The 24,276-nt window shown below is 36.4% G+C and overlaps 1 protein-coding gene across 8 annotated transcripts in view; it reads right to left on the bottom strand.

Annotated features, from left to right (window-relative positions):
* The window catches only part of MAP2K5 (mitogen-activated protein kinase kinase 5), a 291,463-nt gene that overhangs the window by 212,527 nt on the left and 54,660 nt on the right, over positions 1-24,276 (bottom strand). For 7 of the 8 annotated variants that reach the window (XM_072614880.1, XM_072614887.1, XM_072614890.1 and 4 more), the window contains 4 exons: positions 20,348-20,388; positions 19,361-19,428; positions 16,908-16,956; positions 9,674-9,738 (listed from right to left, as the gene is read on the bottom strand). In XM_072614880.1, coding sequence (XP_072470981.1) covers positions 9,674-9,738; positions 16,908-16,956; positions 19,361-19,428; positions 20,348-20,388 — 223 coding nt within the window. Of the gene's footprint in view, positions 1-9,673; positions 9,739-16,907; positions 16,957-19,360; positions 19,429-20,347; positions 20,389-22,346; positions 22,453-24,276 lie in introns of all 8 variants that reach the window. The other variant, XM_072614910.1, reaches the window with a different exon arrangement.

The following is a 24,276-nucleotide window of genomic DNA, read 5'->3' as shown; positions in this document are numbered from 1 at the left end:
AAGGTCACACAGCTAGTGAGTGTCAAGTGTCTGAGGTGAGATTTGAACTCAGGTCCTCCTGACTCCTGCACTGGTGCTCTATCCACCAAGAAAACCCCAAATGGGGTCATGAAGAATCAGACACTCCTTAAAATGACTGAACAACAACACACTCGTGCATACTACACATGTTTAGATCAATACTGAGACCTCTCCCAATTTTAGTGTAGTTGCAATTTAAATTCAGAGGCAGAATGTATATACTCCCCCATAAGTCAGACCTTAAACATTTCACATGGTAGCAGTTTCACAAAAATGTGGTTCCTCTCAGACCAAAGTGATTAGTTGATAAAGTTAAAAAAAAAAATGTGACAAGAAGGTTCATATGGTATATGCCTTTGGGACTTTCCAGTGAATTATTTTTCAAAAAAGCAATTTAAGTAAATACCCAAGATGCCATAATATACAAATATTTTCCTCTTCTATGTGCCAACCAAGAGCCTACAACTTCCCAACATATCAATTACTGTAAGAGAGCTAATAAAAATTAGAAAGTCTGTTCTACATCTAGAAACGTATCATATACACTAGTGTAACCATGTAATTAATCTGTGAATTCCATTACTAAATTTTAAGTTTTTTATAGATATAAATAGACCCAAAGGATAGCCCAAACAACAAACCATGCTGGCTTCACTTCTTTCATCCAAGAGATTATATTAAAATAAAGTAGTTCATAAAAACAAGAAAACTTTTTTAAAAGAAATAAGATCACAGAATTTTAGACTTAAAAGGACCCTTTGAGATAATCCAAGCTAACTTCCAGTTAAATAAAGAATTGCTTCTCTAGAAAGTCATCTATCTAGATTTTGCTTAAACATCTCTAAGCAAAGGGAAGCTCATTACATCCAAGTGTAGACTATTCTATAAGACCACCATTTATTACATACCGACTACGTGCAAGGTACAATGAAAGTTTTTCCAGAACATATCTGTCTTTTTAACTTCTACAAACTGATTCTAGTCCAGGCTTCTATAATAAAGATAAATTCTAGCCCCCTTTCACACGAAAACCCTTCCATTATTTTATGGCAGCTGGCCTGTCTTCCCTAGTATTTATTTCAACTCTTTTAAGTTGTTTTTCATAGCTCAATTTCATTCTCTAATGTGACCTCTGCTCTCTGTAGTACTTTAATGGTATTACCACATACTACTTCATTTTGTGCTACCTACCCTGTTGGAACATAAGCTCTTGAGGGCAGGGAATGCATCTGGAACATCTCTTACCCCATACCAGTGCACATTACAAATTCTTGTGTATAGTAAATATCAGAGGGAGAATAAGGAAAGATACAATTTCCCAAGCCCTCATTAATATGGCTGTCCTCCTCTACATGCATTTAAGTTTGTCAATATTCATCTTAATGAAATACTCAGAACTAAATAATAAATATCTAATAGACCATAAATGTGGTCTGTCCAGTGCTGAATACAATGGAACTATTAATTTCTACAATCAGAACACTATGCCACTATGCCACTAATCTACCTGCATGATGTTAAGGTTTTATTTAATTTTGGTTTTGTTTTACTACATCACCTTGTTGGCTCATATAAATCTACGAGTAACTAAAATTTAAATTTTTTCCTCACATGTATAGTATATATTTAGACCAAGGCTCCCTTAGCATATATTTTATGAAACTTTACTTATCTTTACCCATTCACAACCAATTCTGTAGGAGCTTTTAATTTCTTTATTAATAAAAAGATCTTAACTAAAAGAAAACATTAGTACAAAGTTTTGTCCTTTAAAAATCTTCTTTAAAAGAAATGTAGGTGGTAAAAAAAAGGTTCAGCAAGTTCTCACTGGAAATATGCTAGAAAGTATTGATTTTTTTTTACCAGACTCAATTGACTGAAAAGTCGTTTGTATAGCAATACTGGCCAGGTCAATATGTTGGAACAATTTTGTTACTCGTAGTAATCAAGTGAATTTCTGAAGTATAATTATAATGTCATAAAACTTAAGCCAACATACCCCTTCTCAAAGCAATAAAGCTATACAGGCTATAAAACAAAGGGAACGGAGAAGTCTATATAAATGAGATTTTTTAAAAATGAAATTTAGTGTCTTTCAAGAATACTACTACTCCCCTTCTCCCCCTTCCCTGAAGCCAAGGTTAGCATGAAAAGTGATCAATGCTTCAATCTCAATAAACTATTTCAATAATAGTTAATTCAGGTGGAAAGAGAGTCTGAAAATTTCTGTTCAGTGACCTGTGACATCCTGTCATGTTTGCTGAACGCCCATAATACATCATTGTCATAATGCATATGACTAAGTGTAAAGTTGCAGCAAAGTGGTGAGGCAGGGGCACAGGGAGCAAAGGAGAGAAAGATGCCTCCAATCACATGAATTCAGGCCCAGTCCTCAGACTCTGATCAATACTGTGTACATTGTCTTTAATTGTAAACACTGAGAGAAGGGGGAAAGTGAAAATTTTATTTGAAAAATACTTACTTATTTTCTGAAAACATAAATCTCTGCCTCTCATATGGTAATTTAATACAATCCAGCCATACACAGGTATTCAATTTTGGATTCAGACACTGTCTTGTTTACTAGTTTAAAATACAATGATCTTCAGCACAAGGAAAAGACTGTTCATCTGATCAGAAGGTTAAAGTTAAAATAAACCAAATGGTTATCCTAGATCTTAGACTCATATTAAGTTGCACTTAAAATATCATATCTTGTTTGCAAGGCAGATTTTGGGCAAAAAAGAAAGGTAGGAGATGGGGTGATGATGCCCTAAGTCCTTAAAGAGACTGGTGAAGGATGAGATCTTGGATGATCTCAGACCAAGTATGTTGTTTTGATTTGGCATCCTTAAATATGGTTAGGGGATAAGAAATATAAGATCTTTCTTGGTATTATGAAATGTTCAATGTTACAAATAAAACAGAATAAGGAATGGAGGGGAGAGAACTCTATTATCTGAAAATTATAACTTAATTATGCCCCCCTCCTCTAAGACTGTTATCATTGTTGGCTCTAAGTTTGAATGAATTCATCTATCTTTAATCTTCAAGAACTTGATCTCCACTTCAGACAGTTGAAGAATTTTAAATTTTGTTCAAGTGGACATCCCTTTCACTGATGCAGATAAGAACCCTTACATAATTTCAAAAGAAGGTCTTCAAAAGTTATTGTGGCAGAAAAAGTCATCTTCTTCATGACAACCATTGATGGGCCTTGATATTTAGACTGTCTACCTCTGGGTATTTAGAATTTTGTTTTATTTTTTTTACTTAATTCAATTCAACAATACTTATTATAGACTTAATTGGTTCACAGCATTATGCTAGACTTTGGGAAAATGAGGACAAAATGGAAGAAATCTCTGCCCACAAGGAGCTTACACTCTAGTAGAGTACACAACATGTAAACAGGCAAGTAGAAATATGATAATTTGAGAAGACAAATAGTGTTAATAGTTAAGGAATCCAAAAAAGTGTGATGTTAGGCCTGATATTTGAGTTAGGAATCTTGAATAAAGCTAACTATTCTAAGAGACTGAGCTGAGAATAGAGTATTTGAAAAGTATGAGAAAAATACATTGTTAATATTTCTCCTATATTTTTATAAGTGTTCATCCTTTGTTGCTGAAGAAGACTCCGCCATCAGAGAAATGATGATGTGACTTGCCTTGACTTTGTTTTGAGTGAGGGAGGGCTGTGCAGGTCACCAGCCTCACTTCTTCTCCAGAGCCATCTGAATCCAGTGACCAGATAGATATACATCAGGATGACTGGCGATGACCCAGGATGAGGCAATTGGGGTTAAGTGACTTGCCCAAGGTCACACAGCTAGTGAGTGTCAAGTGTCTGAGGTGAGATTTGAACTCAGGTCCTCCTGACTCCTGCACTGGTGCTCTATCCACTGCACCACCTAGCTGCCCCTATATTTTTTTTATAACTTCTGCATCTTAACATATATCATTCCTTAGAAACTGGCACTCTGAGTCTTGCCAAAAAGAACTGGCATTACAATAATGCAAAACAGTACACTACAAAATGAAAGTGTTGGAAGCATTTGACCTCAGATCCTTCCTAGTTCTAAGATTCTATCATTCAAAATGCCTATTGACTGAATAAGCACCTCAATGTTATTTCATTTTTAAGAATTCTATATGTCCCTGTATTTCCATACAAAAGTCAGTTCACAGATCAAGAAAGTAAATAACCCAGCCCATAAGTTTATCCTGTCGTATTCTCAAAATAAATGGAACCAATTTACTTCCCCTTCTGTGCTAGACACTATCACAGAACAGAGAGAAACAAAATACTGAGTCAAGTGATCCTTTATCATTCAATGCTTTAAAATCTGAAGTTACACGCCCACTTATAAGTCTGTATTCTTAACACAACAGCACTAACAAAGTCAGAAAAAGAAGGACAAATGAGGGAAAATGTTTCTCTTGAATAGTCTGACCCTAATGAATGGACTAATTTCTTGCCTTTCTTCATAGATAAATACAATGCTATAAGGGTTTTTATAGTGTAATGTCCTATGGACAATAGCAACTGCTGAGTCCATTTCCTTGCATGGCCAACATAATTTATTAGAATTGTATCTCTTAAATGAACAATCTAAACCATCAAAATGAGACCTTACCAAAACCTTCCAGCTCTAACTCTATGACCATAAGATCTAGCTAGAAAAACTTAATTTCATTTTCATGTAAATATCTGTTTACAGAACTCTGTCCCTTGTCTTTCAAGGGAAAGGAGGGACATCAAGGAGCGTGCAATCTAGCATGAGAGAAAGTCATACAATTTTTAGTCCTGACTGTGGATCTTGACGGCCTTAGGCAAATAACTGTGACTGACTCCTTATCCATAGAAGATGAAGCTAGCAGCACCCTCACAAATGATAAGGTGAAAATGATGGGAAAGGGGGTTGAAGTCTTTACTGTAAGATACTGAGAAGTACTCTAGTTTAGTGGAAAGAGCACTTGCTTTGGACTCCAAAGTCCTACCTCTGACACTGAGCAGGCGAACAAGAGAAGTCACTGGGTTTCTCAGTGCCCCAGACTGAGCTTCATTCTGCAGGTAAGGAAACAGGCCCAGAAAGGCCAGGCAGCTGGTCCAAGGTCACAGCTGGTAACTGGCAGAAACAGAGTGTGATTCCTTGTTCTCTGAACTGTCATTTGTGTGCTCGATGTTCCGGACAAGCTGCTAACCTGCATAAGCAAAAAGAATTTCCACACTGGGAGTGCCTACACCAATGAAATTACAGGTCTGGATCCCTTCCAAAATATATCAGTAGACATGAAATGACTAGAAAAATAACATTTGCATGTGATATTCATATTACAACCTATAGTATTATAGAAATGATAAAGTACCTAAAAAAAGAACTTCTATTTTATGTTTCAGTTTCTCTTTTCCTAAAATTTTCTTTTTAGGAACAGAAAATATACTTGAACTATGTCTCAGTGTATGATATTTTCTCTATAATTTCCCTGAGCCAGATGAATAACTCTAAGAAAGAGCAGCGATTATTTACAAGATCTGCTCATTGTACTATCAGACAACAAAGGTGAAAAACAGCCGCTTTCTTTTCTTGTCTATTTTATTGCAAAGGCTGTTTTCTCTACGTTTTCTTTTCCTGGGCAGGAATATCTTCAACTTTTGAAAGTATAGGAACGTTATTAACTACTAGTAATATGCTTTGCAGTCTCACAGACTACCTTCCTGCTAAAAACTCATCATCTAGGACTGACATACATGCTCAAAAACACTTCCTCCTCACACAAGGGAGATGGCACTGACTAAAGTTTTAAACTTTTATATTGCATTTACTAGTTATTCCATATCACAAGAAAAAAATGAGAAGTTATTAAGAAGTTTTGTAACTAATGCAAAGCTTTTATAATATTTTTCTTTACCTCACTTATTTAGTGAGTAATACAATCATTTTGTCTAAAAAGTCACATTTTTGTAGTCAATACCATAAAAACAAACTCAACATGAAAGGAAGTCAAACACAAAGCACACCGAATGGCTGTTTTTCAGAAACTGTGCTGTAGTGGGTCCTTGGTCACCGTGGAGTCAAACCACAACTATGCTAAGTCACAAATCTGAATACTCACTCATGGCCAACAACCAAACATGACCAAAGACCTGACCAAGGGCTCCAAGTGAGAATACAGGTCAGCGATAATGGAATAAGCTAGCAAAGACAATAAATATTAAGAATTTTCCTGTCTCCTTCCCAAGGACTATACAGGCAGTAAAGCAAATGAGATTATCATCTTTTTTATTCTTCAGAAGTTCACCACAAAATTTTAAAGTATTAAGATGATGATGATAATCACTCAACATGGCTAAGCAGCCATTTATAAAAACTGCATTAAATTATATTAATGTTAGTACACTAACTGAATAACAAAAACAGGTCCTTTTTGACTGGAGGTAAATAAAGCAACAGGGAAAGTCAGAAGATAAAAAAGTTTAATTAGCATCAGCTGATGGGCAGTTGCCAGATGGCTAACAATTCTGCAGAACAGAGAAAGATACACACAACATATGTGTGCATACATACATGTGTATGTGTATATATGTGTGTATACACACACACACACAGCTTTATACATATATCTTATATACTTTAGAGCAGGAGGCAAGAGGCCCATCAGGTGAAGTTGCTCAGCCACTTTTTTCTTATTTTGGAGGTCAGACTATAGAGACAGGATGCCAGGTGATTTGGGGGTTGGGGATGGAGAAGAGACCTTAGCTCTAGAGTAACAATGGTGTCACCCAAGATCAAGTCTGCTAATCAGACCATCTAGGTAGACTAGTCAATCTCATCAGAGCAGTTGGGTTAGACTGGAGGACTGAGATAGTGCCTACCTCCCACTGAGACAGAATCAGACAGTCTGCCTTTAATTACACGACCCTGCAGGCTGCATGTCTTTGACCTCTAAGGCTGCTGTTTCTGAGGAGATAGTTTCCCCAAGCTCACAGCACACAGATTTTGCACACTTCTCCCACACAACTAAGATTGATCAAATACTAAAGGAACATGTATGTTATCTTTAATGCATAGAATTCTGAAGAACTTAGACTTCTTTGTTTCCATTCTAGACTATATTAATTCATAATACAGCCTTCAATAAAAACGTAAGCATATTTTGAGAGTTAAATATTACAATTTTTGGTGAAATAAAACTTAAAGCTAGCAGAAGCACGGTGTGAAGTTTAAAAAAGAAAGAATGTCCCATTTCTAGACAATATTAGAAAATGGTAAAAGAATCACTAAATTCATGCAGGATCCAAAAGATTTGATGGAAATATTCCCTACCATAGCACTAGTGACCAATTTGATTACCTTGGCTTTTTTAAAAATTTATTTGGAATTTTAATCATGTACATGAAATATGTACATGAGAACAAGGAATTCTGGGACTTATAAATTATCTCTAGGTGAAGGAATATTAAGCAAGTTCATTCAGTGATATGGCACCACCAGAGATAATGAAGAAGATAACTGAAAAAGAAAGACACTTTATTACACTCAATATCAACACCTCTGACATCTTTATCTGTCCAAAATGCTGGTTTCCGCATGGAGTCTCTGGAGCACATCTGTTGAAAATGGGTAGGGTCATTTAATGTATTCCTTTGTTTAGATGACCGCCTCACATCTTCAGTCTTCTCCCGGTCTGCCTTCCACACATCTTCTAGGATTATATCTATTTGCAAACCCCCATCATACAATTTCTCTCCAGTGACCTTGATCATACTGCTGGCCGCAGCGGTGCATCCAGCTTGTGGGTCCCTCAGTCTTCCCTTGGCTAATTTTTTTTCTCTTCCCTTCAAAGACTCTTATGATGGTCTTTGTTCCAAAGAATAATCAGAGGAACAAGATATAAGTACTCAAGCACATCTTCAACTCATGCTTAAAGAATGCCTTCTTCCATAGCTCTCTGGCTCTGGCATGAGGACACAAGGAAGGAAGACTATTGAAACTTGGTCTATTGTTTTTAAAGGGGACCCAAATGCATATACTCTTTTCTACCACACACAGGTTTCTGGCAAATGGACAAGGATACCACAGTTATTGTTGTCTGAGACCAGATTTGAACTCAGGAGGATGAGTGTTCCTGACTTCAGGCCCAAAAATCTACCCTCTGTGTCACCAAGCTGCTCTGATACCACAGTGAATGATAGGAAAGGGCTCCTAGAAAAGCTTTGTCCTTGGCCATGAGTGGCACGAGAGGGAACAATTCAAGTCAAAGGTGATGACAAGGGGGAGAAGACAGAAATGAAGAAAAATCACTTCTGGAAAACTAGAGGCACCTCTGGAGGACAGTCAGGGAGAAACAGAACTATGGCCTTCAACCTCTTCAAAAATAGCAAAGCATCTTTGTTCTACTATTTTAAAACATAAATTTTTAATTTAAAAAAAAATTAGTCCAGAGCAACTTAGTTATAAATATTTTGTTTTCCACAAAAGATCGATTATTTTCCTCTTCTCTAGAATACCATAATCGAAGTACTTGGCTTTCAAACCCTGAACACAGAAATGTAGCTGCAGCCCAGACCTGTGACCCGCGAGACAGTTCAGAGAACTGGACTTAGGCTAAGGACTTGTATTCTCCAGAGAAACACTTGGTTTGATCTGACCAGTGGGGGGACATCCCCTCCGGATATCTGAGGACATGCCCCTTTGCAGTTATAGTGCAATCCTCGTCTGTATTCATGCTGTTAGTCAGAACTTAAGGATCTGAGGACATTATTAACCAATTAGAAAATAAATGGGATATTTTACAACTTTGGAAATATATATTACTATCCAAGTTAAGGTATAAACAAGTTCACGATAGTATGCAGGGTTACTGTATATATGGTAAACAGCTCTCTGGAGGAAAGCTTTATTACTCCCGCAGGGCTTTCTTACAGAGTATGGATTTCTTAATTCCTAGTGGAATCTTTTTCATACACCACTGAAGACTATTAAGTACCAGATATTACATTATGCAGTTTAAACTTTTCACTACTGTATAAGAAAGACTTCCCTGTCAAGAAAGCTACTTCTTTACTGTTATAATTTTTTAAATATTAAAATGAACATTCCTTCAGGGTATGAGCACAGCAACCTAAATTTGGAAGAACTTTATAACTTAACATATTCATCAATGTGTGGAAAATCTCTCAGGGGGGCAGAGTGAGGAGAGAAGGGAATACAACAGGAAGAAGGCTTTTTAATAACTTTCAGAGTACGGACACAGGGCAAAGCAATGGTATTTATAAGGTTTAGCTTCCATTGGGCATTGATGTAAACACTGGCCTAGCATAGGGTGCTAGCAAGTTTAAAAGGAATAATGGTATTAAAAAAGAGTGAAGGAAAAATGCATTAAACTTGAGGCCAGTTAAAGGTGCACTTGCTAAAGGTGGCCTATTAACTGTTCACCCAGGAGAGATTCAGCCTCAGAAATATTAAAAAGGCAATATAAATGCACCATTCTACCATTCCTGAGAAAATGGATGCCTTACAGAATTCTGGAGTCAAATATGAAAATAAAATCTAAAAGCTGATGGCCATTTTAACATCTTTGTTAAAGTCTGAGATACCTTTTGGTTAAACTGGATCCAGAAAGTTTAAACAAAATGGGCTACTCACTTGTAGACTGTGCCTCCATTGCCATGACCGAGGGTGTCTCGATAGCGTATGTCTTGTTCATTCATCTCCACGAGAAAGAAAGAAAAACAAAAGGCGTGTCATGCTGTGGATGGAAATGTCAAGGAAAAGCCACTCTGGGCCATAAACAACAAGCAGTCTGGGTCATTTCAAGTTCAGCTGCAAGAACGAGAAGATCAATACAACATTTGCTGTCCAATTTATAAAAGACGATACCAAGGGACAAAGTGATGGAAAGTTTAATGACAATTTGTTTGCCTGGGTCATTTCATTAAAGTTTGATAAAAGGTGTCAAAATGGAATGATATAACATAGCTCAAAAGGGTCAGGTCAGAGATACTGATAGGAAAAGGATCCCTAGTACTGTATGGAACCAAAGCCAAACAGCTACGAACATAGCCAAAGCCAAAGTGGAAAAGAAAAACATATGTACAAACCACAGACAATACTGGCATCTTATAAACGATCTGTAAAGCAACCCCATGCAAAGTACTCAATAAGTTAATGCACAACAAACTAATTGGATAACCTACAGTGATTTTCCAAATGCAAGCTACAGCTCACTTTGCAAATGGTGAATCAGTATTAGTATTCAGCAGTAACAAGGTGGCATAATGCCAAGCAGCAGTCATACTATGCTGATGGAAAATGTCCAAGTAACGCATTATAAAATGCACATGCTGACTGATATTACGGGGCATAAAGGAAGAAAATGGTACAGAAATGTAACACCAACAAGCCAAAGACATTTTTGTAGATTCAATACACCATGAAAATAGTCATTTGACTTTTCAACTCTTATGGTTCCATGAACCTTTTCTAAGACAAATATTCACCAGATTTGTAGCATGAGTAGAAGGCATGTCATTTCAGTACTCACTATATGATAATTTAGAGTTTTTATAAATTATTACTGTTCACACATTTGAAACCAATCGGATTCTATTGGATGCTGTCAATAATTTTCTACAGACTTGGTCCAGTCACTTAAGAATTCACTGCTAACTCTATCTATTCACTAAAGCAAATTCAATAAGAGTCCTATTTCCCATACAGCTAAAGCCAGGGAAAAGCCATAGTAAGCTCTGAAAAAAAATCAATTTCCAGGGAATTGTACCACCTTGCATGGGCAGAAAATGGATGGAGTTTTTAATTCAATATTATCTGGAAAAAAATAGTTTGCTTTTAGACCATTCTAGTAATGCTTTAAATATTTTGCTCTATTCTAAACTTCAACCAAATGAATAAATCAGAGCTTCATTTATCAAGGGAAATATTTTCCTTCTATACATTTCAGAGGCTGAAGCTTCTGAGAGCTGTGATAATTAGAAGTACAGTACAGGTTACAGAAACAGCTTCCTTCCCAAGCCATTCTACAAACAATCCTAAAAATCACATTGACAGATTAATGTGTAGAGGCCAGTTCAACACTCAAATTAACTGTGGTACAAACTGATTGATGCTATTTACAATCAGCTAATTGCTGCAGTTAGTTCAGTGGAGAAAAAAGCCAGCAAAGGAGAGAAAGTGGCTAGCATTTTTCCTACTGGGGGCATTTCTGTGGTTTGCCAGCCTGATGAACACAGAAATAATTCATCATACAACCCATGTGAGATATGTGTTGGGAAGGAACATCAAGTTAAATGTCATCTGTTAGTACTAACTGGGAAAAAGGTAAATCTGAATTTTAGACTAAAGAAATTCTATTCTTATCTTTCAAGTACAGTATATTTCCAAAGTACAGTAATTTGAAGTAAACTGTTAACTTCCTAGCAAAAGTTCTGCTGGATCTCTCTGATGAAAAGATAAGAATTTGTAATTAATAGTATCTACTGGCAAGTCAACCCAACCCTAAAATTCTTGTAAAAGGTTTCTTAAGTATGTTAAATATGCCTCCAACAATGTAGCTTGTGCTATTAATTTGCTTAGCAAACCTATATATACAATTACACTTTTAAAAAAGGTAAATTCCAACCTAGTTGATGTTAAAATACCACAACTTTTGAATTAAAAGTCTTCAAACTGGATAAATGGGCCACAATCCAAGGTTTTTGAGGATCCTCCCGGGACAGGGAAAGTTAGCCAGCATTAGCCTTTCCTATACTTTTACTCCCAACTCAGCAACTTCATGATCAGCAACCCAACTTTTTCCCACTTCCAACACACACCCTGTACAATATGACATTTCAGGAAATCAAAAGAATCCCCCTCAGGAAAAGATCAGGAATCCTTAGCTTAGTGAATCAGGACAAGGCAAGAAAAACGTGAATCGATGTAATACAGGTCCAGCATATAGCTTTAACGTTGATGCTAGAGTGAGGTGAGGAAAGAGTGATACTCTCTCACCCTTTGGCTTGTCACAAGCTCTGGCCCTTTCTCAGCTAATACCCAACCTGAAAAAATAAGGAGTGATAGGCTCTCAGTACTCCTAACTAATCTAGCATTGAAAACATCCAGTAAAAAGGAGACTAAGAGGAAGACTGGCTCTCAAACCAAAGAATCTGAGTTTAACTCCCAAGTATTCTGTGGGGCTCAGTCAAATGGAGAGGGTGTACACTGTCCTAGATAGCCTCCAAGGTACCTTTCCAGCTCTTAATCTATAATCTTCTAAAATGACCAGGAGTTAAGACAGCACTACGAATCTTATCTGCAAAGAGTAGAAACCAAGCTATTTAGTATCTGTGAGGTATATATTGACCTCACAGTCAACCTGAAAGATCTGGTTGAGAAAAAAGACAATGAAACAAGCTGTAAGAAACAGGCATGGGGCAGAACATCAGGTTGGGTCAGAAGAGGAAACTGATCTGCAACCAGCAAAAACATTGGTCGACACATTTCTATACTATCTGGAAATATTACACACTTGACTCATCTATAAGCTGAATGATCTTTTATCCTATCTGAGTTATTTACTAAAAATTTCTTCATGAAAAAAGAATATCAAAATCAGTTTTAGGAAGAGATACTGGAAAACATCCTGAGGATTTCATATTTATGATGAAAATCTGCCTGAACTATGACAAAATCATTTATGGTAATGGTATTTAAAAAACAGCACCCCCCAGGTGAACTATTAATTCTAATTAACATCAACTGATGTGGACATGATTATTCTTTCCAAAAGTAAGCATAGAAACAGTTTGTTATGGTTAGAATGTCCTAAGCTGATTCAGCAAAGGATGAAAATCATGTGCTCTGGACATCCAGGTCTCAGTTCAGTTTCTCACAAAGAATTAATCACAGAATTTTGGAGTTGGAGTGAACTTTGGAGATTACTGAATACAAATTTCTCATCATACAGATGAGGCCAAGAGAGGTTAAATGATTTATCCAAAGTTACATAACAGTAAGTGAACCCAGATACGTAGTCCAATGCCATGGAATTTCGTCAAAAGTTTAACTCAAGTAGAAGTCAAGGTGGGAAAAGTTCTTTTCACTAAGTGTCCAGAGAGGAATCCATTCAGTGCTACCTCACAAATAAAAAGTAATTTTTAAAAGACAGAAATATTTAAGCTCAACTACTTTTTCATCTAAGAAACCAACAAAATTACTCAATAAAGAACAACAATATATTTCAGTTCCATATTAATATGGCTGGTTAATGAAGAATAACAGATATTGATTGGGGAGAGAGGAAAAAAAGAGAGGAAAGGAAGAGAGAGAGGAGGAAAAGGTGACACACAGATAAGTATGAACTGGTAAGAGCAACCAGACAGATAAGCCCTAGAGTTGGCAGAAATAATTTTCACAGAAAGTCAAAAGAAAAAATAAAGGAGAAAAAGAAGTGACTAGTAGAGTAGGAATAATACATTTATGTATGTATATGAAGAGAAGGAATGATATTTAGATGGGGAAAAAGTAACAGAGAAAGTAATATAGGTAAAAAAAGAAAATATGGGGCAAAATGTTACAAAAGATTTTTCTGGTTGACTTGAAAGGAAATAAGGTTCACAGTCAAAGTAAAAGCTAGAAATATGTTACAGTACGACTTTAGGCTTCTAAGTTGGATAAGAATAGTTTCATTCAAGTTTGCCTCATTCAATGTGAAGTTTTACGTACAGATGACAAAACTAGCTTAGGACAGATTATTTATATGCATGTATCTTTAACTTATTTAATGGCACTAAATTTTTATAAAGTTGGTGAATGTCTCAGAACAACCCAAAGTTATAGGATGAGGATTAGTGCTGTATCTGTGATTTTCAGTACTATTATACATTTGATTTACCAGGAAGAACAATGTCCTTATCAACTAAGTAATGAGTAGAAGAAGGACAATGAAGAAAAGACTCAAGAAGGACTTCCTTGGTAAAACTACAAGCTGCAATCTGACCTTGCTGAGATATTCTTAATTAGCTACAAAGCAATGACAATATACAAGAGATGATACTGCGCTAGACTAGAAGGAAGTACATGCTAGAAAGCACATGAGAGATAAAGCTTAACTTAAAATGTCTAATCAATATGCAGAATATAACTCATGTTTTACTTTTTTTACTAGAAAAATGGACCCTTCCAACATTTACTGATAATATAAAAATAATGATTCTACCACCAAAGACTAAACGCTAAACTTTAAAAGATAAACTTGATTGGATACAGAATTAATGGAATTAATGGGAAAAATGAAATAGAATTCAATTATGGATCAGCAAACAAAACACTCTTTCTGTTTGTCTCTCCGTGGAAGAATCAGTGCTCCTCTCTTAGAAATCATTAAAACCAAGATGCTCAATTAATCCTTATTTCATATGGAAAGCTCTGACAGAAGCCAAGTCCTCTCGCCGGACCTTTGCTGCACAAATCGAAGCAAGAACGGCTTCAGAAAGCAGTCACACTCTCTGAGCAGACAATTGGAGAGATTTAGTAAATCCCACTTTATAGAGCAGAGACTAATCGGAAAACACGAGCCACTCGAATGTTTCTTATGAACTGCTGACACTATATCAATGCTGAATCAATCGGTGGCATTTACTCTGAGTGACAGAAAAGAAATAAATATTTATATCACATAACCTGTATCAATGAACCCAGGCAGAAAGCTATTTCTAACCTGTCAATATTTGATTAACTTGAAGAATCATGTCCCCTTCTTTTAATGATTAATATGAATTCCTTATTAAACCTAAGTGGAAACCAGTGGAAAGGCAAATCATTATTAATGCTTGAAAGCATAAGCCACCAAAACAAAACAAACACAAACAAACTATGCTCCAGTGTGAAAGCAACGCCAAGTGTGACTCACAGCTCTCGCACTAAGCAGTGCCAGCACTCAATCCAGAAGAAACCTGCCCATTCACCTCTCTGCCCACTGCTACATGACTCACCTTGGGCTTACCCAACTGCACGCACTCCCTCCCTCTCTCCAGCATGTCCTTAACTCACTAGAGGAAGTACACTTTGAAGAAGCTGTTTGGTCAGCTTTATAATATTCTTTTCTTTAGTTAATAAAAAATTAAAAGCTAAAGACTAGATTAAAAAAAAGTATTAGGAGCTTTTGTTTTTTATCAGTGTGGCTATCATAGCCCTAAGGGACAAAAGAAATTGAACCTAAAATTTTCAGCACTCTAGGCCTCAGAATTTATATTGCAACAAAGATGACTGATCTATGATCAAACATTCATAATAAACTTCTTTTACCCCATAGTGAATAAAGACTGATGGCATTTCATTTTTTACAAAGAAATCTATCACAATCAATCCGCCACTACCCAAGCAGAACAAATTCATAGCAATGTTTCCACTTTAGGACAATTTTGAAATAACTGTTTTGTTCTTTAAAGGGTATAGGTGTGTCTTAGAAGTGAATTATGTAAACACCAGAATAAAAATTTGATGAAGATACTGCGTATCCTATTGTTACATTTGTTTTCAGACAAATTTTGTTTCAAACCAGTTGTAAATGAATGTGTACAGAGCCAAGCATGTGCATTGTATACAGCCAATTCCTCTGATGGATTAAATTGAAATATATTAGAGAATTATTGCGTTTATGAAAGTGATATGCAGATAACAACTATTCCTTATTTACATTTAGAATATGGGAGGTCAACACGGACAAATTCATTTCTACAGCACACTCCTCTCCCCCCCAACAAAAACCTCACCAACCCTTTCTAACTACATATATTCAAAGGATTCTGTGCTGAACAAACAAGGTCTTCAGTGCCCTGCTGCTGCCATTGTCATCTTTTAAAGGGGAAAACGTCTATTAGGCCACAACGTTACAGGTGATAGTAAAGGACAAGCGTGAAGAGGCAGCTTTGTCTTCTTGACACGCTCCACTACAAGTACTCAATTCATGAAATGCCAATGAGGCTTGGAGAGGTCAGTGTGGGAAGGCACTGAATACGCATCTGAGATAATTAAGATTTCAGCCTTCGAAACATGGAGGGGAAGTGAACAGCAGTTAAGAAAATCAATAAGAGTCTTTTATTTGCAGTGACACAGATGTCTCAGTCAATAGAGCCTAATAGGCAGGCTTGATCGCAATGGACAGGTGCCTGCCTCCAAGGCTATCAAAGGGCTCCCACTATAACAAACATTAAAACTTATTTATGTTGCTATTGAAGAATCTAGTATCCTGTAGGTGGCTTAATTTACCAGTATACATTTAAAACCATTATACTACTTTAGATCTCTCCATCTACCTGAATCAAAAACAGGGAGAAATGACTGGCCTAAAGGTCTACCTGCCCATCAATTGCTAGTTGAGGCCATTCAACTTCAGATGGCCTTCAGGACACCAAGGTCACCTAAAGCAGAGGAATCGTAAATGCCAGAAGGTCTGCTATAATTCTGTTCCCCTAAAAAGCTAATGTTAGCTTCAAAGCAAAATGAGGAGTTAGGAACGAGATGGTGTCTTTCTTTCCCTTTTCTAAAGGCCAAGGAAGAAAGTAACTTGTGACCTTCCAAATGCAAAAGGTCATTTGAGCAACCCAGGGGTCAACACAGTTATTCAGAACTGATTAACTTTTTTTTTGAACGGAGGTGGCAGTAGGGTAGATATGGTGCTTCAATCTATTGGGAGTGAAAATCCATTAGCATTACTTGAAGAATGGGCTATAAATTGCTCTGCCAATCAAATTAAACCAAGTAATTCATTTATGACATAAAGATATTCTTGGACTCTGTGTTTATAAAAACAAAGTGGTTGAAAAATCGGACAATGACAAATCAATGCTGTGTTTACACCTTAATATGTAATGATACCTACCTGGCCATTGGCTAATATTTTTTTCAATTCAGCAGAAGACTTCTTTAAGCTGGAAAAACAAGATATGTTTAGTGACAAGGTGATCTGACAGCACTAAGCATCACAATGAGAAACACTAGCCTCAGAGCACCTTTGCTTTAATGTATGGATAAAGGACACATTTTTTAAAAAATAATTCTTCTTCCTCGATGTATTTTAAAATCCCAAGCAGTGACAGTACATATACCCAAAGTTATGTGTAAAGACCTTGGAAGTGCATTACTATAACCAACTTGACATTCATCAATTTGAACAAGTTCAAGCAATGCAAGAGAGCTATATGTAAAATGTAGCAAGGAGACTTTAACAGATTATTCCAGGATCAAATGCCTGTTAGAATTCTACAAAGACGGCATCTGTCAGGAAACTAACACCATTACTGTGCTACTTTTCAGTAAGACTATTTTATTATATGCAGAGAGCTGTCAATTCATAAACCAGAAAATTAAGCACCGTCTACAATCTTAAAATGCTTTAAGCAAGCATGGATTATCATGCCTCCAAAGAGCAAAGAGGTGACCAAAAGCCCAATCCTTTATTCCAGATACAGCAGGCAAGGAAGTTTCTTGTAAGGAGATGATGATTATAGGGCTCATGTGCTCAGAAGAGCAAACATTTAGGGTAAGAAGGAACCTTTGTGATCATCTACTCCAATGCCCTCAATTTACAGATAAGGATACTTTTCAAGGTCAAACAGGTAGAAAGTGACACCCAGGACACCTCTGATTCCAGATCTAGTCAGCTTCCTACTGAACCACAGCTTTGTCTGCTAGATTTTGCAGAATTGTCTTCCCTCGCTAAATCCCCATGCATGGATATGTCTGTGTAGATGGTTTTAGGGAACATTGCTTCTAGAGCCCCTTGTAAGAAAGTTCTTCTCCCAAGAAAGATCAGCATCTTCTTTGCATCCTCTGGCCTCAGAGAAATGCTCGAGTCACTGAGGGCTTCAGTGACCTTGCTAGGGTATGACAAGCAGCATGTCTAAGAGGTGGGGCCGGAACCCAGGTCAGTTCTCATCACTATACCATGCTGCCCAGCTGAGGCATGCAAGGGGGAATGACTTTTAGGCAGTAAGTAGCAGAGATAGGATGTGAGCCCTTGACCTAGTATTCTTTCCTTTTATACAATATTACCCTACATTAGACACTTATCTGCCTGCTTAAGGTATTATGAATGATAGGCAACTCTGGTTTATCCATCCAGGTGAGATAGATTCATGAAATATTTTGAGAATCTCAATCTTCCAAACCAACAAACTCAATCTTTGTCCCCCCCTCATTTGTCTAGAAATACTAAAGAAAAGAAAAACTAACATCCATATTTTGCCCCCATCCCTACCCTTTCTCTTCCTCTGGCAGAATGGTTAACGAGCCCTACAATTTCTCATAAGTGGGTAAGTATGGGATGGACACAGATACAGTATTCATAACTCACAAAACCTTATCATCAGCCACTGAATAATAAGGGACTATAATAACAGAAGTCCAAAGAATGTGTTATTACTGTAGGAAGAAAAGTAAGTAAAAAGTAAGATTACCCTGCCCAGAAGAGCTGAATTCATATCATTTAGTCAGTGAAGAAGTTATTTATTAAAGGCTTGTTATGTGCCAGGCACTATGCTAAGCACGGGGATACAATGAAAGGGAAATAACTCTTTTCCTGCCCTCAAGGAGCACACATTCTGATGGAGGAGACAACATGCAAATAACTAGGCAAATACTACCAAAATACGTACGTACATGTGTGCGTGCATGCGTGCGTGTGTGCATGTGTGTGTGTGCACAGAGTAGAATCTAAAGCAATAGCATGGGGGTGAGGAATAAGGACACGGATAGACTGAGAAAGACCTTCTGAAGAAGGTAGGATAGGTTACAACTTGAAGGAAAACCAGGGAAGTTTAGGCACAGAGATGAGGAGGAAGAGCATTCTAGGCATGAAGGACAATCAGTACAAAGTCATGGAGTTGGAAGACAGAGTGTCATGTATGTGAAACAGCAAATAAACTATCATCACGAGGTAACAGATAGTATAGAAGGAAGCAAAGTGTAAGAAGTCTGGAAAGGTAGGAAGGGGTCAGATTGCAAGGGGCTTTAAAGGACATATCAAGAACTTTATATTTGATCTTGGGGCTAATAAAGACCAGAATCCACCAGAATTTATTGAGTGGGCTGAGAAACATGTTTTTAGGAAAATCACTTTGGCATTTACATAGCAGATGAAGAGTCAAAATTATGAGTGATTATTTTTTCTTTATGTATTCCTTTATGTTTAGTCAAATTATATAACTAATATTATATAATTATTCAATGTTCTAACAGTCACGTGATGATTTGGGGGGGATAATGGGAAAGAGATGTCTTTATACAAGCCCCTCCTTTCCATAACTGAACATGTAATTGGGATTCTGCTCTTACCTATTGCTTGGAAGTGAATCTGAAACTGCTGGACTGCTATGATGAGAGGGTCCGGCCCGTGTATTCACCTGCAGGCAAAGAAAGAATCTTTATCAGTCGTTTGTGTTCTGAGGACACAGTTCTAATTAACCTGTAATTTGCCATAAATTTCTCATTTCATGATGAAGGTTAATTAGCTTGTTGCTAGGCATGCCCATGGTTGGAGTCTATTCAGTATGTAGGTTAAAGCGCTACGTCACCAGCATGTTGCGTAATGTTCAGATTCTTGTTACATGTTAAATGCTTAGTTAAACAGCACTAAAAAAGGAGAGGAGAATAGGAAACAAAAAAGCCAGAGTGGCAATTACTTGTTCGAGATCTAATATAGATACAACAATTTGATCACAAAAGGAACATAAGGGATGTATCCAGAGGTCAGATGCTCTAAAGGTATCATGAAATCATCAGGAATATGGGGTGGATTGCCACTCAGAAGAACATAGGATAACATGAGCCTTATGGATCTAAGTAATTATTTAGAAAATAATCAAGACTCGGAAATAGATTTTTTTCTATTGGAAGGTAGAAGCATTGTTCTGTGGTGCAGAATTCAAAACTTAAAAAGAAACAAAAAAAGCACCAAACGAATACATCTTTCAGGCACAACTACACCAAAAGGAGTATATTTATGCAATGTGGTTATGATCTTAATTAAATAAATTTTATAATCTGTCTCAAATTTTTATCTGTACTAATACCTAGAATCATATTGAACACATTTACAAAGATAAAAGGATCCAAAGAATAAAAAGATTTCACTAAAAAACAGTCCATGTCTAAATATGTGTAGATATTAAGCATATACTAGAGATGATTTTTCCCCCACCTCCCTTTAAAAAAACTGCTGTCAGAGCTTGAGAAAGTGCAGTTTTATTTGACATTTCAATAAGTGGAACACAGCATTACAAATCCATCTAACTTTACTGAAACAATTATTGAAATTCGTACCTTCAGGCCATGTATGTTCCGTTTCCCAGGAGGCTTGCAGGCTGAAACAGTAATTGACTAAATTGTAGAACACATCAGGGCCATTTACAAATTTGCTCAAAATGAATCGTTTAAAAAGAAATGAGGGTGACACCAAAATTAGCAGAGAGAAATGATTGAAAAGTGGCTCCCTAGACCCAAAGTGGGAATTATGAACCAGGGTTTTTAACTTGCAGAAGTGAGCATTTATAAATGCAAAGAGCTTTCCGACATTACCTAATATAAATTCCAATTTCTGCTTAAAACATACCAAAATCAAGTTAACTGAGCTAAAATGATTAGATTCCTTTCATAACTCAAATTTCTGTAATATCTTATTACTCTCGCATTTAATTTCCTCTATCATTTAAAGTATCTTAAAAATAAATCTGTCTTTCTTTCACCATCATCTTTTTTTTTTAAGCTTCCACCAAAAAGACTACTGCAGACTGCAAAGAGCACCATTCACGTTCAGGGACCAGTTTGCATGACTATAAGCAGATGGATCCTATCACAACACAAAAATACCTAACTTATTGCATCATGTTACTTATGAATACTAACATCTATTAATATTTAGGCCTGAAGATGGAGTAACAAGGGAGAAATGTAATTTCTTTATATTCTCTTTCACAAGTCGGCATTTTTCCTATTCAGCAAATGCTTCTCCATCAAATGTTAAAAATACAAAAGCTCCTGGCTACATGTTATGGACTGTTTCCATTTGAAAACTATAGTGCTCTACAAATTGTATGTTAAGGGCCTGTCAATTGTGATTGATTGTTTTAAGAAGGATGAATCTGATTTTCTTCTCCTCTTAGATGCACACGTATTTTACTTCTGCTCTGACAGTAAGAAATAGAACTATTTATTAATCAGAAGTCATAAGTAACAATTACTAAAAACATCAGGTTTCTTTTCATTTCACCCATTTCAGTATAAGTAAATGTCCTAGGTTATTCTCTCAGCAGTCTGATAATCTGATAAAATATTTTTTGTAAATATTTCTTTCTTAGAGGGAACATTCAAATTAATGTGACTACAAGTCCATTTGATAATGAGTATTTTTCTTGAATAAATTATGATCTGGGTTTCTTTAACATGTAAATAAATCTTTTGAACAAAAGAGTAGACACATATACTGGATGCCAGGTCCTTGACAGCCCATCAATGGCTGCTAAAGAACACTTAGAGTACTTCCACTGAAACACTTCATGTATATGAATAATAAAGACTTTAGTCTTGAACTCCAATTACTGGATGTCCATGTCTCCTCATATAGCTTCTCAAACCATTATGATCAAGAAGTTAAAGGATATGCAAAAAAAAAAAAAAAAAAAGTCTTTCAAACCCAAAAGTCACAGCGTTCTGTGTTTTTGGATGAGGTCTGTAATTTTACTTGGATAAGGAACTCCCAGCAAAGAATTCCCTCAAGAAATGCCAATCTGCCACTGGGAGTCTTAGCTGCTGAGGCAAACTGAAAATGTAAATGACTGGGCCAGGGTCACACAGCCTGGAAACATTGGACACAGGACTTACACTGATACGGGGCAGCTCTCTAGCAACATTCCCTCTTATAATCAAAGAAACCCAAGTTGTTAAAAATCTAGTGAATCTGTACACTTGCTTATAGTTAAAGCCACATTTTAATTGTAAATGGGGCCTCATAAAACACAAATCACTATTCGAGTATTCAAAGCAGCTATATATATTGGGAAATAGGGCACATTTGAATGTGCTGGAACTAAATCATTTTTTTCTTACTGTTGGGTCCAAGGTTTTGAAGACATGTCTGAACCTCAATTCTGCAAATTTTCAAATCCTAGTTGACTATCTCACTTATATTTAAAAAGCAACCAATCACTACAAACTGCTAGAAATGTATGCATACAAAAAAATCAAAGGAATTTCAGTAACAGGGAGACTTCTGATCCCCTAGCCTGAGTGTTTAAAGATAATGCAGTGGAATGAGAGAGCTCACGATGTAGGAGAAGACCCTGGACTTGGAATCGGACAAGTAAGTTCACCATCCAGCTCTGCATGCTTACTGGCTAGGTCACTCAGCCTGAGCTAAGTCATTTCCTCGTCTGTAAAATAAGGAAACACATTAGCTGATCTTTAAGGTCCTTTCTAGCTTCGACAGGCTGCTATTCCATGGGACAAAGCAGTGAACGAATGACACTGACGCTGATAATTCCTAGTGCTTTGGAGAAGCTCCCCCGACCTAGAGCAACTGTTTTACTTAATCTTCCCAATTCTTCTGACCTGATCTATACTTTAACTTTTAAACCCTTCAAAAGAAGGAGACACTGATTAATAAATTAACAGCATATAAAACCTTAAAGCGTGAAATATGTGTGTCAATAATACATTGATATTATCACTAACAAATTAATAATTACAAACAGTAAAAAAAAACCCTCAGGGTCAGAGAATGTTCAGAGGGTACATCACATAATCTTTTTAGTTACCTTCTATCACTATATGTAAGGATACCAAAAGTTGTTAGGGCAGTATGACTATAATAAACTAACAGGCCTCAGGACTCAAAGTCTTAAAGAAATTATGCTGGACTTGAAAAGTTTTTAGTAAAAACAAAAAATAAGATCACCAAAATAGAGATTTTTTAAATTTGCTTTTATTTTTTCCTGGAGTTACGATTTTATTGGTATAGAGCAATGATTGATGAGAAAACTTCCTCTCTATCAATGTAAATCTGCAATTGCTCAGTAATTTGTAGTTTTAATGTAGTATACAAGGCACTGATAGGTTAAGTGACTTGCCCAGGGTCACACAGCTAATATGTCTCAAAAGCAGTATTTAAATTCTTTATAATATTGTACAAATAATATTTGTTGCATCAGAAGAACTAGGATATTGCTAATCTTGAAAAGGAACTGATAGAAATTTTCAAGCTGGCAAAAAAAAAATTGGTCTGTCTGAAAGACTAAAACTTCAGTGTTGCCATGGCTCCCAAACCTCTAAAGGGAATAATCAAAGTGAACATCCAAGTCAGCAAACTTCCTTTTAAGACCTTGTTATTGTAAGATTTCTATAGGTTAACCGTCCTGTTCAAACTTCAGAGTCACAAGTAATAAAAATCTAGAATGCTTCACTGGAAAACTCATTCTATGATTATTTGTACAGAAGCAAATTAACAAGGATGAGTTTAATTTTCACTGTTTTAATTAATTTAATGCTGGGAAGATGTACTTAAAGAGTTGAAATTTGTCAGTATCATCGATTAGGAAACACTGATTCCAAGACAGGCAACAGATAAACTGGAAAGTATTAATGGATGTGCATAAGGAAACTCTTCCTTTTCAACATTATCCAAATTCTGAGGGAAAGTCTCCACATTTCAAATATTCCCATCTGGTAAAAGACTGACACTGCCCAACACAGAAGGTAAAAAGACAACTTGGTTCCATGGACCACTGGCTCACCCTTATGCCCCAACATCATTTTTAAAAGGTTAACTATTAAATGGCTGTGCATGTAACTTCTCATGGCTTACAGAAACATTCTAAATAACAAAACAAACCACTAAGTGTTCTATCAATTTTTCTCCCTTAAAAACTGTTAGCTCATTTTATTTCCCCACTGACTGAAAATATTCCCCTCAATAACACTCACTGGCCATCATCATGAGTCACAATTTACAAATAACTAGAATTAAAGTTATTCATTTGCCTTGGATTGGAAAATGTGTAAATCCCTAAGAGTTCTCTAAGCGTATAGAAATGTGCATTTTGAAAACAAAATACAATCTAGTTAGTTTAATTTACTCCAGTAAATTAGATATTTTCTCTGCCATAACTATAATACAGCCTGCAATCCCCACAATAATGAACACTTCTGCTTTTTCAAATTAAGAGCTAAACCTCATGTTATGTGCATTTAAACCTTTG

This window comes from Notamacropus eugenii, chromosome 1 (genome assembly GCF_028372415.1).
Source record: "Notamacropus eugenii isolate mMacEug1 chromosome 1, mMacEug1.pri_v2, whole genome shotgun sequence".
Lineage (NCBI taxonomy): Eukaryota > Metazoa > Chordata > Mammalia > Diprotodontia > Macropodidae > Notamacropus > Notamacropus eugenii.
Note: the sequence above shows the minus strand (reverse complement) of the source record. Positions and strands in the feature narration are given on the sequence as shown.